The 17,129-nt window shown below is 48.0% G+C and overlaps 1 protein-coding gene across 1 annotated transcript in view; it reads left to right on the top strand.

Moving 5' to 3' along the window:
* Positions 1-17,129, top strand: part of ttc28 (tetratricopeptide repeat domain 28) — a 170,297-nt gene that overhangs the window by 136,858 nt on the left and 16,310 nt on the right. Inside the window, exons 13-17 of the mRNA XM_042337666.1 lie at positions 4,742-4,886; positions 11,040-11,219; positions 12,220-12,940; positions 13,790-13,914; positions 14,913-15,144. Coding sequence (XP_042193600.1) covers positions 4,742-4,886; positions 11,040-11,219; positions 12,220-12,940; positions 13,790-13,914; positions 14,913-15,144 — 1,403 coding nt within the window. The remainder of the gene's footprint in view (positions 1-4,741; positions 4,887-11,039; positions 11,220-12,219; positions 12,941-13,789; positions 13,915-14,912; positions 15,145-17,129) is intronic.

The following is a 17,129-nucleotide window of genomic DNA, read 5'->3' as shown; positions in this document are numbered from 1 at the left end:
AATCCTTGCATTTGATATCGCGCCTGATCACGTCTTTGAGACGTCTCTGAGCGCTTCGCAGAATATACCGCAAAGTGAATCGACTGTATGTTTTGTGGGTGAAGTTCGCCCGCAAAAGTATCAGTTACTCCTCACTCTTTGGTTAGGAAATAAATAAGCTTGCATTTTTATCACATCTAAAACGTCTCAAAGTACCTTCGCAGCTACTGAAAATTGGAGTGCTTGTGGAGTATTTGTAGGCAAAACCGACAGCCACTTGTGGCCGCAAAACCCAACAAACAGCGAGTGAGGTGAGTGAACCAGTTAATTGGTGGTTCACCTCAATGCGGTTTGTGGGATCTCGCAGGCACAAGTGACTGTCTGGTTTGTTGGCAACAGACACTGGCAGAAACCTCCTTCGCTTTTCATTCCCTGACTGCCACCGTGATAAATGGCTGTTTGCTCGGCTGTGAAAGGCACGACAGGCTTGGCCGCAGAACTGAGGCCTGAGCTGTGACCAGCTGGGAAACAGCCCGAGTGAATCATTAGACATTTCCACAAACCTGGAAGGGAATAAGGAGTGGAAAGAAAGATGGTTGAGCTCCGCTTTACACATCCTGCCCTTTTCCCACCGGCTTACACAAAGCGTGTGGCATTTAATAATAAATAATCATTTGACGTAGCCCCTTATCACTCTGTCTCAACGACCTTCACCGGATTTACTGTAAAGTGTAGTGACTGTGTAGTGCGAGGGCAAAATGCGGCAGCCAATTGCACACAGCAGGTGCCCCAGCAACAATCTTGAATTGAAGTGACCAAATTATTTCCAAGCAGGGTGCTCGTGATACAGGCTGGTTACCTTGGTGCAGGTAGCCATTCTTCCTGCGGTCGGCTGGACAGTGAGTGTCAGGAGACAGTCGAGCCACTACAATTCACACTGATCGTGTCCTCACCTGATATTTACACATACACACGCCCAGGGCTTGGGAATTGAGCCAGCTGTAAAGTAAATGTGTCTGTCCACGTGGTACACTCTCTGATATGACCCCAGTCTCTGCACCCAGGGCCTTGCTGCAAATGAAACATGACATCTCAGCTGTTCATGCTGGTAAAGATTTGCCAATTGATAAATACATAGACTGTGCCAAGCTGGAGGCAGATCAAAAGGAAGTTCTTGTAAATATTTTGTATCTAACATTAGAATCCAAAGAGGTTACATGTGGGATTTATTTCATTGTATTTCATTTTCGCCAGACACGATCTCTCAAGTTTATTGTGCAGAAGTTGGGGAGATGTTGTGCGTGTGCAGTTCGCTCTGATAATAACGTTTCCAGCTACTCCCTATTTTAAAGAGTTTTCAGTATTATACTAAGAGCAGTAAGGTTCGGCACAAGGCGCAGATCTGGGCCTTCGATAGCAGAGGTGCTAATAATAAGGTAATAATCCCTTCCAAAATACACAGTCAATCCACTTTACAGTACATCCTGCGAATCGCTTTGAGACGTCTCGAAGACGTGATAAGGCGCTGTTATCAAATGCAAGGATTATTATTATTAGAGATCGACTTGCGAGACACAAGCTACTCAGTCTGAAGCCTTTCTGCAGAATCGTGACTTGTACTTGGCCAGGCTAAAAGCACGGCTGCAAATGTTTTGCTGAAGAAGATGTTGAATGGCATTCTGCCCTCTGCCTGTTTGGCACATTTGTGGATTTTATGGGTTCCCGTCAACATCTGGCTTCAGTAACAAGGGAGAAAGCAACACTGCCCAGGCTTGTCAGCACAGTAGCATCCGCTTCATTGTCATGTTGTGATCGACTAGCGCTCAATGTCAAGTGGTGAGTTACAGTCAGTCTTGGCAACGGCTTGGCAGAAAGCTAAAGTGCCTCTTGCTCTCCCAGCTTTGGGTTTGCGAACATTCAAAACGTCTTTGTGGCTGAGATCCACAATATTTTCCCTGGTTGATAACCTGAGCCCAATTGGCTGCCGCGTTTCGGCCACAAAATAGACAGTCAATTCACTCCACAGTGTACCCTGCGCAGCGCTTTGAGACGTCTCAAAGATGTGATAAGGCGCTATATCAAATGCAAGGATTATTATCATAGATGTCAGTCACCATTAGATTAGACAACACATTGCACGGGGGGGAGATGTGGGTTCGGAATTGTGGTACTGTGGCACTGGCCTAGGGAGGGAAGTGTTAATACAAGTGTTAATATGATGGCAAGACGCTGAGCGTGACAGTCATTAGACAGTGGGGGTAACAGTGGTTAGACAGTGGCTTTGATATCTGCAGTAAAATGCAACTGGTCAGAGTTTAGTAATGTAATTGATGATGTTAGATTGATAACCCGGAGTCTCACCCGGTTGGCAGTCAGTTTGAAAGTATTACCTGCACTTACTGAGTTCCCCTGGGAGAGGAAATAAATTGGGGAGAGGAGAAATGGCAACGGGCTTGTCAGAAGGAGCTGGCTGATTCGGCTGAGCTCCCATGTCCTCTCCGCCATTTAATCACATCGAGATGAGCAGTTTCTGGAACAAAAAGGTTCCTACTTTATCCAAATGTACCGGGTTGCAGTCAGTCAATGAGAGCAAATAAATTTTGACATTAAATCCAATCACATCTGATCAATTGATTGCTCGAGAGCATTGCTACCTACATCATTATAATATATAATCATGTAATATGATACGTCATTCGCACCATCCTACTGTACAACAACACTCACTGCACTTGGCAACAATTCCAATAGAATAAGATTTACATTTACAATTACCTGTGAACGGAAACGTTTTAATGTAGGCCATATATCAAAGGCAAACATTATTTATTATCTTTTAAGACAGCAGCCCTTCCTCGCAAATCACAGCCTAATTTCATTCCAAAGAAGCATTCATTACCTATTGTATTTTACGGTACTTATTGCTTCAGGAAAGTGGACTTTTTGGCATGTTCTTGAAATCTTTGTATTAAATCTCTGGGATTATGTCGCCTGCGCTTCATTGCCAGTGATTATTCTTTGTGATTTATTTACTCTTGTTGTTGTTTACTGCTGTTAACTGCGAGTTAATAGTTTCTAATTCCTGTGCGCAACTGCCTGCCTCGTTCCCCCCAAAAATACACAGTCAATTCACTTCAAGGTACATTCTGTGAAGCGCTTTGAGATGTCTCGAAGTCGTGATAAGGCGCTATATTAAATGCAAGGATTATTATTCTCTTGTTGCTGTTTACAACTGGCTACTGAGCTTCCGTACTTTATACAGTCCAACCTTAGTCCAACATGGTGGTAGGGGGGCTACAGATATCAGCGTTTTATCAGTGGGCGACATGGGGAAGCCCTCCGTACCTGTACATTATCAGTAGGAAGTGTACATTGCAGGCAGCCTCACCCACAGTATACTGAAGCTTGGTATAAAGGGGGCTACACTGTGGTGCTGTTTATTGCTATTCACTGTTCTTTGTTGAAACAAAAGAAGGCAGAATGACTCCCGTGAGCAGTGGGGAAACATCCAGTTCACCACCTCACCCCCTGTTGGCGCCCGTATAACATCGATGACACAATTTTAAACTTGAATACATTCCACCGGGCAGCAAAACATATCAAGCAGTTTGGAGAAAGAGATGGAGAACGGGATTAGTTTTTCGAGGAAGTGCTTCAGAAAATCAGGTGGCGTTGGCACGGGTACGATGGATCAAACGGCCATCGTCTGTGCTGAAAACATTCCTTGCCTATGTGACTATTCGCTGCTTTTACCGGGTCATTTGAAGAGAATCTAACCCTTCGCTGTTACCGTGATTCTTTTCCTGATCCAACATTACCATCTAGTGGGAGAGTGGTAACAGAACAGCTTGTAACAGCAACCACCTGTTTTAAGTGCACGAGTGGTTGGTTGTCTCCTGTGTTGGAAGAACACAAGCAGCCTGTTTTGTTCAGTCTGATGTGTCTATTCCACCATTTTATTAGATCATAACGCAGCTTTGAATCCCCTTTTCCACTTTTTCTCCATGTCCCTTAACACTCTTATCATAATCCTTGCCTTATGTCGGGCAAGATGCCTCAAAGGGCTTTGATCCCATGGCACTATTCGGGAAAAAAAAAGAAGGGAGTCCTGGCCTATAATACCACCCCCCACCACCCCCATATAAAATGGCTTATTCACTCCGTGGCTGTTTGTGAGACATTGCTGTGTGCAACTGACTGGCTGCCACATTTTGCCCACAAAACACACGTGCATAGTATCACAGAATCTTACAGAAAATTGCCGCTCATGAGCTCTTCCTTGTTGGTTTATGGCTGGGGACAGGAGGGATGACTGGCCCCCACGTGGACACCTGCAGTTTCTCCAGCTGTACAGAAAGCTTCATTTATATACCGGCCTCATTATATACCAACATACACCCACAAAACGTACAGTCAATTCACTTGATAGTATATTCCAGAAGATGCGATAAGGCGCTATTTCAAATGCAAGAATTATTATTATTATAGTGCATCATATACCAGTGCAAAAACCTCACAGAAACGTTACTTTTCACCTCCTTTTTCTTTTTCTGTTGCTTTGAGTCTCTGGGTTTTTTTTTTTATCCTCCTCTTCTGGTGTGGAGGATGGTGGTGCCCAGCCCGTGCGCACATGGGAAAGGTTGGCGTGCTCCGAGACGCCATGCAGCGCGAATAGCGGTTAGATTCCGACGGTAAAGTCACGTCACTGGAAGGCCCGGCTGGGTCAGGACTGTTAGCCGACTGTCACCTGTGTTGCTTTCAGGAGCAGCCAAAGTATGAGCAGCCTGTTCAGCAACAATACATCCAGCTTCCAGGACTCCACCTCATCTCTGAGCCGCAATCAGAGCTCGGCCAGCAAGCAGCCGCTCCGTGCCCTCTACGACCTCCTCATTTCACCCATGGAAGGGGTAAGTCAATGAAGCACCTTTGATAACGATAAAATAACACGCGTCCCATCTTCAACAATAACAACTTGCATTTATTATAACGCCCGTCACCTCGGACGGGCGTCTCGGAGCTCTTAACAGTGGCGGAGCCCGATGCCGAGCCAGGGGGAGGGCTAGGCACGGTCGAAGAGGAAGGTCATCGACCCTGCCTACATTTTTCTCTTAAGAGTTTATTTTTTCTCTCGCGTTTTTCACTTATTTTTTCACACAACCCTAGCAGCAAATCTGCTGGACGGATAGAATGACTGAGTCCCAAGTCCCAGTGTGACATTGCAAACTATCCTGAACTGATCCTCGGGGAGCTTTCCTGCTCAGTGTTACCCAGTGTGCGGCCCGTCCTGTTGACTCCGTTGAGGACTCCTCTGTTTGAAACCCCAGTATTAAACAACAACAAGAACAAGATTCCATTTATAGAGCGCCTTTCACGTCGGGAGGACGTCCCAAGGCGCTGTACAGTTGGGTCAGGACCCGAGCATTGGGGGGAAACGGTCAGGGTGAGGGGAGGGAAGGGAGGGAGCGAGGAGGGGGTAGAGTGTCGAGAGGGGAGCTGAAGGCACGGTCAAAGAGAAAGGTCTTGGGACCGGCCTTGAAGGAGGAAAGGGAGGAAGCGGCGAAGGCACTGGGGGATGGAGTTCTAGAGCCATCACGGGAAATGTCAAGGAAGTTAATTGATACGGAGAGTGTGCTGGGAGCTATTGGCAGCAGGATATCTGGTCAAACGAGCGAGTGACATTTACTGCCCTTTGCGTGTGGCACATTAAATGGCCGTTCACTTTAAGCCCATGTTTCACAGTCACTGACTGTGTCTGTGGGTAGCACAGTGTATGTGTTGCGTGGCTGCCCAAGCGAGTGCATGTGTTTTAATTTGCCATGTGTGTTGCCTACTAATTCACTGTGTGCGCGCGCGTGCATATATGCGTGTGTATGTATGCGCGTGTGTGCCAGCTACATGTTTGCTCGCTGTGCGTGTTGCATCATCACTCTGTGTGTGCCGGTTGCACTCAAATGCGTGTGCTGGATACACGTGTTCACTCAATGCACACATTGAAATGTCGTTCACTGTCTGTACATTTTACACAGCTGTTACCCACTGTGTGTTCATGTGTATGTGTGCGTTTGTTGCGTACCTAACATGTGCTCGCGTCCGCATGCCTTGCGATGACCCGATGGTGACTTGAGATGTAACGTTATTGATCTGGGAATCTGGAAATTTTCCTATTTAATGAGAGTAATTTATCGGCATACGCGATCTGTGGGGTTACTGTCACGTATTTGGCTTGTGTATGTACGTGTGCTTGCTATAACCTGTGCTTGCTATAACAGGCAGTGCAAACCCACAGTTTGTAGGTGTCAGCTAGAAAGAGCAACAGTTCATCCCCGAATCCCCGGGTGAATTTAGGAGGTGAAATTGAGAAATATGTTCAAGCTGCATTTAATAATAAAGTGTTCTTTTCGATTTCTGTTTTGCTTGTGTGGCTTTACTGTACAGGGCGACCAAAAAGTCACGGTATTCCAATGCAATGTCCAACAATTCTTTTAAGAAATGATGATTTTTTTTTAGATAGAAGGGTAACTGAAACGTAAGTCTTTGGGGTCCCGTGTTTCAGTCACTGTACCAGCAAGTGACTAGTTTTCCAGTCAACTGCATGTCAACCATCAGCCAGCAAAGGGCGCTGCACATCCATGGCTACGTTTTACTCCCAGGGCAGAGCAAAATCAGACATTCCTCTGGTTTGTGAGCCTGGCAACTTTCCTTTTAGACCGTCATCTTTATTCAGCTGCTTTTTTCCTCTTCCCCGATCCCTGCGGCCACAGTTAGTTTGGCGTTCCTGCAGGCCTGTCATTTTTCCTGCGTGTGTGTAAGCGAGTCTGCGTGAGTCTTTGTGTGTGTGTGTGCGTGCGCGTTTGTGCGCGTGTGTGTAGGTGTTTTATACCTGTGTCTGGGTGTGTTTGTGAGCATGGAAGGGGGGGAAAGGGACACGTGGGCAAGACATGCCAGTTATGTTGTCTTTTGAGACTCGGAGACCCTGTCCTGTGTGAAGGGTTGCTGTGTAAATGCAAGTTGTTGTTGAGTGACCGACACGTCCAGTGCATCTCCCACCACAGCGCCTCTCCCAATACACCCTTTCCCTGCACTCGGGCTTTGCCACCTGTGATCCTGGACAGGGAATGTGGTCGGGCCCATGTGTTTCGGATGTAAAAATTCTTTATTTCATCTGAAATCCAATGCTTCTGGTCAGTGAGAAGTGGAGCCGAGAAATTCCTTACCCCCATTCACCCACAGGGGGCAGTGCAACACCATACAAATGTACGGCACCTGTAAAACCTCGTTTTATCTCCCTCATCGTTCCCTTATGCGATGGTTAAGTATATTTTTAGTAAAGGCATTTGCTGCGACTGGAATAGAAACCCGGGGGCTGTTCTCGCTTTCTCCCCTCCCACCCCCGTTACAGCCCCCCCATGTGAGTCTGGTAGTTTTTCTCCCTGGAAGAATCAGCGTAGACAACAGAAGAATAAGGGAGGAAAGATAAGAAGGCAATGAGATGCAGAATGACAATGTTTGGGGGTGTGTGTGTGTGTGTTTCAGCGATCAGAGAATGATTGGAAATCACTCGAGCTTCACCTCGATAATCCTCTGGGTGGGACTGCTCTTGAACTGCAATCCCAGGCAGAGCTTATTATCACTCAGCCGGCTGACATTTGCTGCTGGCAGATTAGTCACTTGTGAGTTACACATCGAGCTTCACCGGTTGCTCTTGGTGGAAGGTAGTCCTCCTGGCTCCCAGAGAGCAGAGTATGTAACGCCTGCCTGTGTGGGAGATGGTGGCAGTGCATTACGGTAATGGATGGATCTGCTCGTTTGCTTAAGTGTTTAATGCTTTCTGAAGAAAATAAAACCCCTGTCTCCTCCAAATGCTTCTCCACTCACCCCAATTGGATTGGACAGAAATGAATGGGGAAGCGATTTAGGCTTTTGGAAGTTTATACACTTAAGTGAAGAATATTCTTAAGTGACGCACACTTAAGTCGAGGAGACTGTAATGTATCATTCCTGAGGACGCTAGATGATGATGATGATGAAAAATAGGTCCGTATTCCACAGGGAGAGAGAGAGAGAGAGAGAGAGAGAGAGATTTAGCTGGCTCTACCACAAGTGTTCCAGTGCGTGGGAGCTGACTGTATTTTTTTAAAAAGCCCCAATACATGGGACGTGTTTGGTTTTTTAAAAAAAAAGAAAAAATAATGACCGAGCAATCCGCTCCCTTGATTGGTGCGGCCTTAATCTTAGAAGTGTCATCTCCAGCTGCGCTATTAGTAAATGAAAACAGATGAGCCACAGATATTACCTGAGCGAGGCTCCGAGCTCAGGCAATATCATGCATGAGAGGCTCTGATAGAATTAACTTTTATTTTCAAGTCAAAAAAATTTGCAAGTAAAATGACTCTTCCTCGAGGAGACAGGGAAAGCTGTACCTCATCTGAGTGCTATTAACAAAACGAGGCACTAATTTGAGTCAGCCGAGCATATTGGTTTTAAATTTGCCTGTATAATTAATACAAACAGATTGAGTTGTTTGAATATGGGATGTGGCTAACATCCAATGCAAATTAGTCTTGAGTGTATTAAAAATAGGGAGATGGCGGCGGCTGATATTAAGAGGACAGACAAGTGCCTCCACCGCCTCCTAATTTACTGGTGATTGAGACATCTGCAGGAATATTCAAATGAGGACAAAATAAACCCAAGCAAGGACGCGAGGCATATCAAGAACTGATTACGAGAGAGAGAAATGAAGACAATTGGTCACCAGCTGTGTGTCTTTAGGGGGCACAGGAGAGGGGAGATTTCCACACACCCCCCCCCCACCACCCACCCCTCTCCCTCATCACTGAAATATTCCTCACGAGTTTTAAATGCCTTTGTAGTTTGGGTTTCCATCGAAAACCCTGACTACTTCCGCTCACTGACGGATTGCAAGGTCAAGGAAGCAAGGCAGTGAGTCCGCAGGAATGTTCGCTGCGTGAGGAGGTCCTGTGCTGCGGTTCGAGGGATTAATGCTGCTGCTTGTAGCACCGGGGAAGGTTTCATGTTCGGGATTGGGAGCTGCCACTTACTTCCCCGGGCTGCCCTCTTCTCCACAGTCACAGTCACAAGGCGGCCTGCCTCTCAGTCTCCCTTCTCGGGAGCTTCACCAGTTTCTCTTGAGCAGATGGTGTGTTGCCACATCGACGCCACCGGTTATGGGATGAGACGCTTTCAGCCACCACGCTCTGAAGCTGTGGAGCTCTCTCCCTCAATCCCTTTGCCTTGTCCGTCTCCCCCCCCCCCCCCCCCCACCCCCACACCTCTCCCCCGCTTGAAGATCTTCCTCTTCGAACGTGCCTACAGTCACTTTCCCCTGACTCCGGCACTGTTAAGCACTCCGAGAGGGTGTGAGAGGCGCTATGTAAATTCAAGCTGTTGTTGAGATGGTTGGGTCCTCTGCACGGTGGCTCCTTGACCTGGAGCCACTGATACTGTGACCCTTTGCTACAGGGAGGGAGAAAGTATAGATATGTATAGATCTGTGACCCCAGTTCCATATCCCAACCATCAAACTGACGTGGACAATGCCTGCGTCTGCAATCGGTGGCTCGTAAACCCATCCATTCCTCTCGCTGCTCGTGATCTGTGACAGTGTTTAAAGGGGGGAAAAAAAACTGCTGCTGCGGCCAGAAGGATTTGCTGCTTCCTCAATATTTGAGGATAGTTAAATGTCTAATAGCCCTGGGAAAAGACAATAACGTTATATTTCAATTTATAATAGTTATTAAATACACCGGGAGTATTCCAGTGTAAAGGAATCACGCAGTTCAAAGCAGTCTGGGAATAGAAATTGCCCTTATCATATTATTTATGGGTTACAGGCTCGAAAGTATCATTGAAAACGTGAAACTCTTGGGACCTCTAATGCACATGGAAATCTAGCAGGCACATGTCAGTGTGTTTTAGGGATTAAACACCAGTACGTTGCTTCTGGCTGTCGGGTGGAAAGCAAGACTGGAGTGTACAAACTGGTTTCTGGTAGACAAGATGCCTCTGGTGAGATGCTGCTGTGTGTCATCCGAGCGCTTGCGGAGGGAGCCCAGAGTGGCCGCAATGGTAAATTTAGCAACGCAGCTTGCGAGTCTGGCATCTGTGGCCGCTCGCTGGAGAAAAAGCCCTGCAGAGGAATTGTTGGTACTTGTAAACAATATGTCAAGAGGGAGACGAGTCGTCCGAAAAGGCTCAGCTCCCAGGGCGTGCATTTGTCATTGCTGCTGACCCCGGTGTCGCAGCCTGTAACGCGCACACCCGGGTGATTTGTGGCGGGTTTCTGGCAGGAGTTTCGGAGGCACAGCCTTCGTGTTCGGCAGCAATGTCGTGCTCTGTGATCTCCGGGTTGTGCAATTTTTTAACAGCTGGCTGCAAAAATAAATGAAATCGGCTTCTCGCGCGTCAGGAGGGAGATTGTGCACAAAGAGCAGCAGGAATTGTATGAGTCCCAGTTCGTCACAGGTTTCTCCTGCTTGCGGGGCTGGTCCGGGCAAACACACCGACTGTCCAGCAAATAATACGTCAGAGGGAATCTTTGAGCAATATCTTGGTGACCCCTAACCAGACAAATTCAAGTTTAAAACTCTCGATCCCTAACTGTGGGCTATTTATCTATATACTTTATAGTGTTTCAACCTCTCAACCAACACTATTGATAATGTTCCTCTCCAACTTATGCTGTATACAGGGTCCCCGACTCTCTCTACACTGTTGGTCGTGTTTAACCCTCTCTAACCCGTCCTGTTTGTAATGTCTAATACTGCAATCCAGTGTTGAACGCTCTCTAACAACAACAACTTGTGTTTATAGGGCGTCCTTTATGCAGGGTGGCATCTCGGAGCACTTCAGTTGGAAATTGAAGACAGCGGGGTGGGTGGGTGGATGGGTGGGTGGATGGGTGGGAACTGTGACTGAATTCACTGGGGCTGAGAGGGGTCATGGGCGAACCGAAGGGAAAAAAAGTGGTTGGACTAATTAATAACACTAGATGTAATGCGTAACGTAAAATGGGTAACGCGATTGATCTGATCCCACAGGGTCTGATGCATTCCAGTGGCCCCGTTGGCCGACATCGGCAGCTCGTGTTGGTGTTGGAGGGAGAGCTGTACCTGATTCCCTTTGCTCTGCTGAAAGGAAGCTCTTCCAATGAATACCTGTACGAGAGGTTCAGTATAATCGCCGTTCCTTCCATCAGGTCTCTTCAAGCCAGTCCCAAGGTAGGGACACTTGCACTCTTAAGTCTCTTTTACAAGGCACACGTTCAAATCGGACTTGTTTCAGAACGCTTCTGCGGAGAGAGGAGAGTGAGTTAGTTAACGTTTCAGGTCGAGGACCTTTCGTCAGAACCTGAAACATTAACTCACTTTCCTGCCTGACCTGCTGAGGGTTCCCAGCGACTTCTGTTTTTATTTCAGACGTCTATTGCCTTTTGTTAACTGCAGAAAGGCTTTGTAACTCGTAACACTTTGTAAAGATCGCCACTGAATGCTCATAAAAATAATCCTTGCGTTTGATACAGCGCCTCACCACATCTTCGAGACGTCTCAAAGGGCTTCACAGAATATACTGTAAAGTGAATTGACCGTATATTTTGTGGGCGAAATGCGGCAGCCGATTGCGCACAGCGGCGTCCCACAAACAGTCGTTGATTGAGTGACCAATTCATTTATTTTTTTAGAAAATTGACTCATTGACTATAACCTTGAATTTCACAGCTGCCTTTATTTAGTGACAATCAGACTTGCTATCTTCCCCTCTCCTCCCTCACAGCGCTCTCCAGTAAAAAGAAAGTCTTGTGGAGGGTCCTGTAATTGGCTACAATTAACAGTAACTTGAGATATTTTTCAATGTGATAAGTCACGAGAAAATACTCCCAAGTAGTTGATACAATGCTTGTGATGTTGAGAATGTCTCAAAGCACTTCACAAGGTAATTGCCGTCAAGTGTAGTGATTACCGATTCTTTAACTTGCGTCGGGAGAGCAGGCAGATGAGACCTCGGTCGAACATTTCAACCAAAGGAAGGCATCTCTGACAACACAGTGCGACCCCACCCAGAACAGCCATGACGCACACGCACACGCGCACACACAGTCACGACACTTCAAAATCCTGCGAAGCACTTTTGAGACGTCCCAATGACATGATGAAGCGGTGTCCTCGAACGCAAGGAATACCGGGGAGTGTAACGTAAACCGATGTCCCGTCTTTTGCGCAGTCCCATCTCCGAAAGAGCCCGTCGGCGAGCAGCTCGTCAACCTCCATGGCGGCTGTGATCGGGAATCCCAAACTCCCGTCAGCAGTGATGGACCGGTGGCTGTGGGGGCCCATGCCGTCGGCTGAGGAGGAGGCCTACATGGTGTCCGAGCTCCTGGGCTGTCAAGCCCTCGTCAGCAGCAGCGCGACCAAGGAGCGAGTGATGAACATCCTCACCCAGGCTGAATGCGTGCATTTCGCCACCCACATCTCCTGGAAACTGGCTGCCTTGGTCCTGTCGCCGAACAGCGACGGAAACGGCCTCGGCGGGAAGAGCTCTCTGGGGAACAACTACAGCATCCCGGAGTCGCTGCGGATGCAGGATGACGCCAGCGACGTGGAGAGCATTGCCGACAGTCCGTCTCTGCAGGAGTTCTTTCTGACGGCCGCGGACATTCTGGACCTGCGGCTCCCCATCAAGCTGGTGGTCCTGGGCTCCTACCAGGAGTCGAACAACAAGGTGACGGCGGACGGTATCGTGGGCCTGACCCGGGCTTTCCTGGCAGCCGGTGCTCACTGCGTCCTGGTCTCCCTCTGGCCGGTGCCCGTGGCCGCCTCCAAGATGTTCGTGCACACCTTCTACTCCTCGCTCCTCAACGGGATGAAGTCCAGCGCCGCGCTGGGAGAGGCCATGAGGATCGTCCAGAGCAGCAAGCAGTTCGCGCATCCTTCAAACTGGGCAGGTCCGACTTGTACCGTCCGTCACAGAGTAACCGCCGCGATATGCGATTGTGTACCATGAGCGCGGCCAGGGACGGAGGTCAGGGACAGCAGTCAGAAAGCCGGCGGGGTGTGGTGGTGGGGGGTTTGGAAAAAGACTAAAGGTTACTCAAATTTATATAGTTGCTCCTCGCACAGGGTAGCGTCCCAGAGCTTAAGCAAACGGGGAGGAGAAGTAGGATATGGAATGTCTTGCTGGGAGCATTGGTTGAGGCAGAATCTATATTGGCCTTCAAGAGTGAACTAGACAAATACCTTCAAAAGAATCAGATACGTGGGATGCGGGGGAACAAGCCAGGTAAATGGGACTGAACGGATTGCTCTTGAGGGAGCAGGGCACAGACACGATGAGCCGAATGGCCTTCTTCCTTGTGCTAAATTGCCCACGGTTCCATTCAGAGAGAAAGAGTGAAGCTACGCTCGAAGAACTGATTTACAGTGAGTTGCACCGAAAGAGAGAGAGCGAGAGAGAGAGATCCGCGGTATTTATATGAAAGAAAATGAAGGTCAAATTGGGAAGTGTGCCTGCAGTGAGAGAGAAGTGTCATGTTGTGCAGTGGGAGAGTGAGTGCTCTGTTGGGACCAGATGAAGGAGACAGCAAGCGACTGATATTTCACATGTCTGACATCCTATAGAGGTACTGCAATGCGTACGACAGTCATGATATATCACTCTCGTATTGCCTTTTATTTCATTGTAATATGATTTCAAAGCTGTAAGATTGGGTTAACCCAATGAAAGCCTTTATGTTGGTTTAATGACGGAGTTGTGAAAGCCCTTCTCTCTTCTCTTTCTCTCTCTTCTGACTCAGGCTTTACGCTGATTGGAAATGATATTAAATTGAACAGCCCCTCGTCTCTGATCGGGCAGGCGCTGTCCGAGATCCTCCAGCACCCCGACCGGGCTCGAGATGCCCTGCGAGTCCTCCTCCACTTGGTGAGTGTCTGTAGCCCAGTGGGTAGGGGTGGGGGGCGGTGCTGTGCGGGGGGAGTATGCTTGCGCATGGGAGCATATGTGAGTGGGGCTGTACTGGGGGGTGTGGGGTGGGCTATGCAAGTGGTGGGGGGTGTGCGGGGGGATATTCAGGTGTTTATAAATCCAGGTGTGTATAAAGCATTGCAGAAGTAAAGAAAGGGAAAAAATCGTAGTGTCAGTCCCGCTGGTTGTGTTCGTTTGTCAATGACCTGACTAGCCCTCATCCACAGGCAGCAACAGCACAGCGGGAGACCCAGTGTTGCTGGTGCTGTGTCCTGTGCGTGTCTGCGTGTGCCTGTGTCTGTGTCTGGGCCTGGCCTGCCCCTAGCCTGGGAAATGGGGCCAGTCTGCGGGAGAGTAGGAATGTGCAGCTGCAGACTGCTCAGCCCCACACCTCACGCACGCATGCACACACATCCATTTGTTTTCCCAATTAAAAGTATAATTTTGCCCCCTGTTGCGTGTGTTTTTTTTTCCCCTGCATGCACAAGTGCTCTCATGCTCAAACCATCCAGCACGTCCACACTGGCATCCTGGCTTTCAAGGTCTTGGTCCCCGCAGCTCTCTCGGTATTTGCGGAGCTGGGCGAGAGCAAATCTGTGGTGATCTTCTTTGCCTGCGGTGAAGAAGTAGCAGGGGCTCCGTACCACTAACAGCGCAGCTAAGGCTGGCTGTGTCAGATCTGCTGTGTTTCCATTGTGTTGGAAATTAGCAGCGAGAATCCGAGGCGTCTCAGTGCGCAATCGGCTGCCACGTTCTGCCCACAAAATATACAGTCAATTCACTTTACGGTGTATTCTGCGAAGCGCTTTTGAGACGTCTCGAAGATGTGATCAGGCGCTGTATCAAAGGCAAGGATTGTTGTCATTATTTGCGACAGAATCTGGTCTTGTGAGTGGCGTGGAAACTCGACGCCTCGTGCTGATTGACAAACGCAGACTTATTTTTCACCTCCTCAGGTGGAGAAATCGTTGCAGCGGATTCAGAATGGCCAGCGTAACTCCATGTACACCTCGCAGCACAGTGTGGAGAACAAGGTGGGTGGCGTTCCCGGCTGGCAGTCCCTCCTCACCGCGGTGGGATTCCGGCTCGACCCTCCGGCCAGCGGCCTGCCAGCGGCCGTCTTCTTCCCGGTCTCGGACCCCGGAGATCGACTGCAGCAGTGCAGCACCACGCTCCAGTCGCTACTAGGTAAGCCGGGAAGCCACGGGGAAACGGGAACGTAACAAGGATGAGCGTGACCACTGCGTGACTGTACGGTTCGCTGTCTGTGCAGCCGTGAGGCTCAGTCACGGTGTCACTGTACGGACTCGCTGTTTATCCAGGAGCAGGAAGGAGGGATAACGGCCGAATACAATCGCCCACAAAATATGCAGTCGCTACACTTCACAGTGAAGCGCTTTGAGACGTCGCGAAGATGTGATAAGGCGCTGTATCAAAGGCAAGGCTTATTATCATAATAGAATTATTCCGCACAGAAGAAAGAAGCCCAATCATTTTGCCTGTGTCGCCTCTCTGTAAGAGGGATCTGTTACCTTCCACTCCCTCCACAGCCTTTGTATTCTTACCATTTGTCTAAATCCCTTTGAAAAGCTATTGTGGAATCTGCTTAAACACTGGTTTTACAGGGCATCCCACCTCCTGATTAACCCTCTTTAAGTGTAAAAGAAAATTCCTAACCTATCCCTTTGTCGTTTTTTTTTGTAAAGATGTTACTTTTCAGCACTTTAGTCAGAGGCTTGGGACGTTCTCCCGACGTGAAGGGCGCTATACAAATATAATCTTGTTGTAGTTATCGACTCACTGACCGGTGCTCATAGCCTTTTCCCATTTACCTGGTCGGAAACCCCTTCAACGTACTGTAAACCTCTGTCAGATCTCCTCTCTGCCCTCCTGGGAAAACAAAACAATAATAAATTGGTCATTTTCAATCCACGGCTGTTTGTGGGGACGCTGCTGCCGCGTTTCGCCCACAAATATACGGTCAATTCACTGGACAGTCTATTCTGTGAAGCGCTTTGAGACGTCGAGAAGACGTGAAAAGCGCTGTATCAAATGCAAGGATTAGTATTATTTATTAAGCCCGGTTTATCCAGTTTCTCCTCGTAAAGTAAAAAGCACTCATCAGTGGTATCATCCCAGTAAATTTTCTCTACGCTTTCTCTGACCTTTCTAACGGAGGAGCCCAGAACTGAGTATAATTCTAACTAAAGCCTAACAAATGACATGTCCAGGTTAACATTTTTTTTGCCGCTGTACTTTTTGCCTCTGTTTCGATTCCCATTAGCTTTTTTAAGGCTTGCGCCTCCCCCCCCCCCACCCCCCATCCTACCTATAACCATGTATAGTTTGTGTACAGTAACCCCTAGATCTGGCTGCTCTTTCACACCTTTTAACCTTTTACCATTTATTGTACATTTCCTCTCTGTTCTTCTTCTCAAAACCTCTATCACCTGACACTATTCTGCATTCAATTTAATCTGATACCTATCAGGCCAATCTACTGATCTCTGGGGTCCTAAACCTTCCCACTTTCAAAGTCTGTGTCAAGACTTGCATCTTTTATGACTGTCTGTGGGGACGCTGCTGTGCGACATTGGCTGCCGCGTTTCGCCCACAAAATATACAGTCAATTCACTTTACAGTATATTCTGTGAAGCGCTTTGAGACGTCTCGAAGTTGTGATAAGGCGCTGTATCAAACGTAAGGATTATTATTCTTATTCTTTCTCTTCCAGTGCAGGACTTTATTATAGGGGGAAGAAGGAGGTTGACCTGTTCTCTTCTCAGGCGTCTGTCACTGTAGCTTTTGAGCCAAGTGTGAAAGTGTGTGCCCAGGGCTCCAGGGCTAACTGCCTGGCAATGTTCACTTCCCTTGTTACAGCAATTTGCTCACATTTTAGCAATATGTGCCAATAGTTCTGTTATAAACATGAAGGCTATTCCTGACACAGTGCCATGCAATATATCACCGGTGTTATTGCACAATACGTGAAGGAAAAAGAAAATATTTCCACCAGATGAAGTAGCTGGAGATGCCTCGTCACAGCATCTTACAAAAGCCGTCAGTTTAAACGGCACTGAATTTGAAGGATCCGATTCACCGGATGTACAACATCAGGAACTCAGACTTAAACCACGCTCCCAACTATTGCAACATCAGTGAATGTTTGTGTG

The sequence above is a fragment of the Callorhinchus milii genome, unplaced genomic scaffold (assembly GCF_018977255.1).
Source record: "Callorhinchus milii isolate IMCB2004 unplaced genomic scaffold, IMCB_Cmil_1.0 Scaffold8, whole genome shotgun sequence".
Lineage (NCBI taxonomy): Eukaryota > Metazoa > Chordata > Chondrichthyes > Chimaeriformes > Callorhinchidae > Callorhinchus > Callorhinchus milii.
Note: the sequence above shows the minus strand (reverse complement) of the source record. Positions and strands in the feature narration are given on the sequence as shown.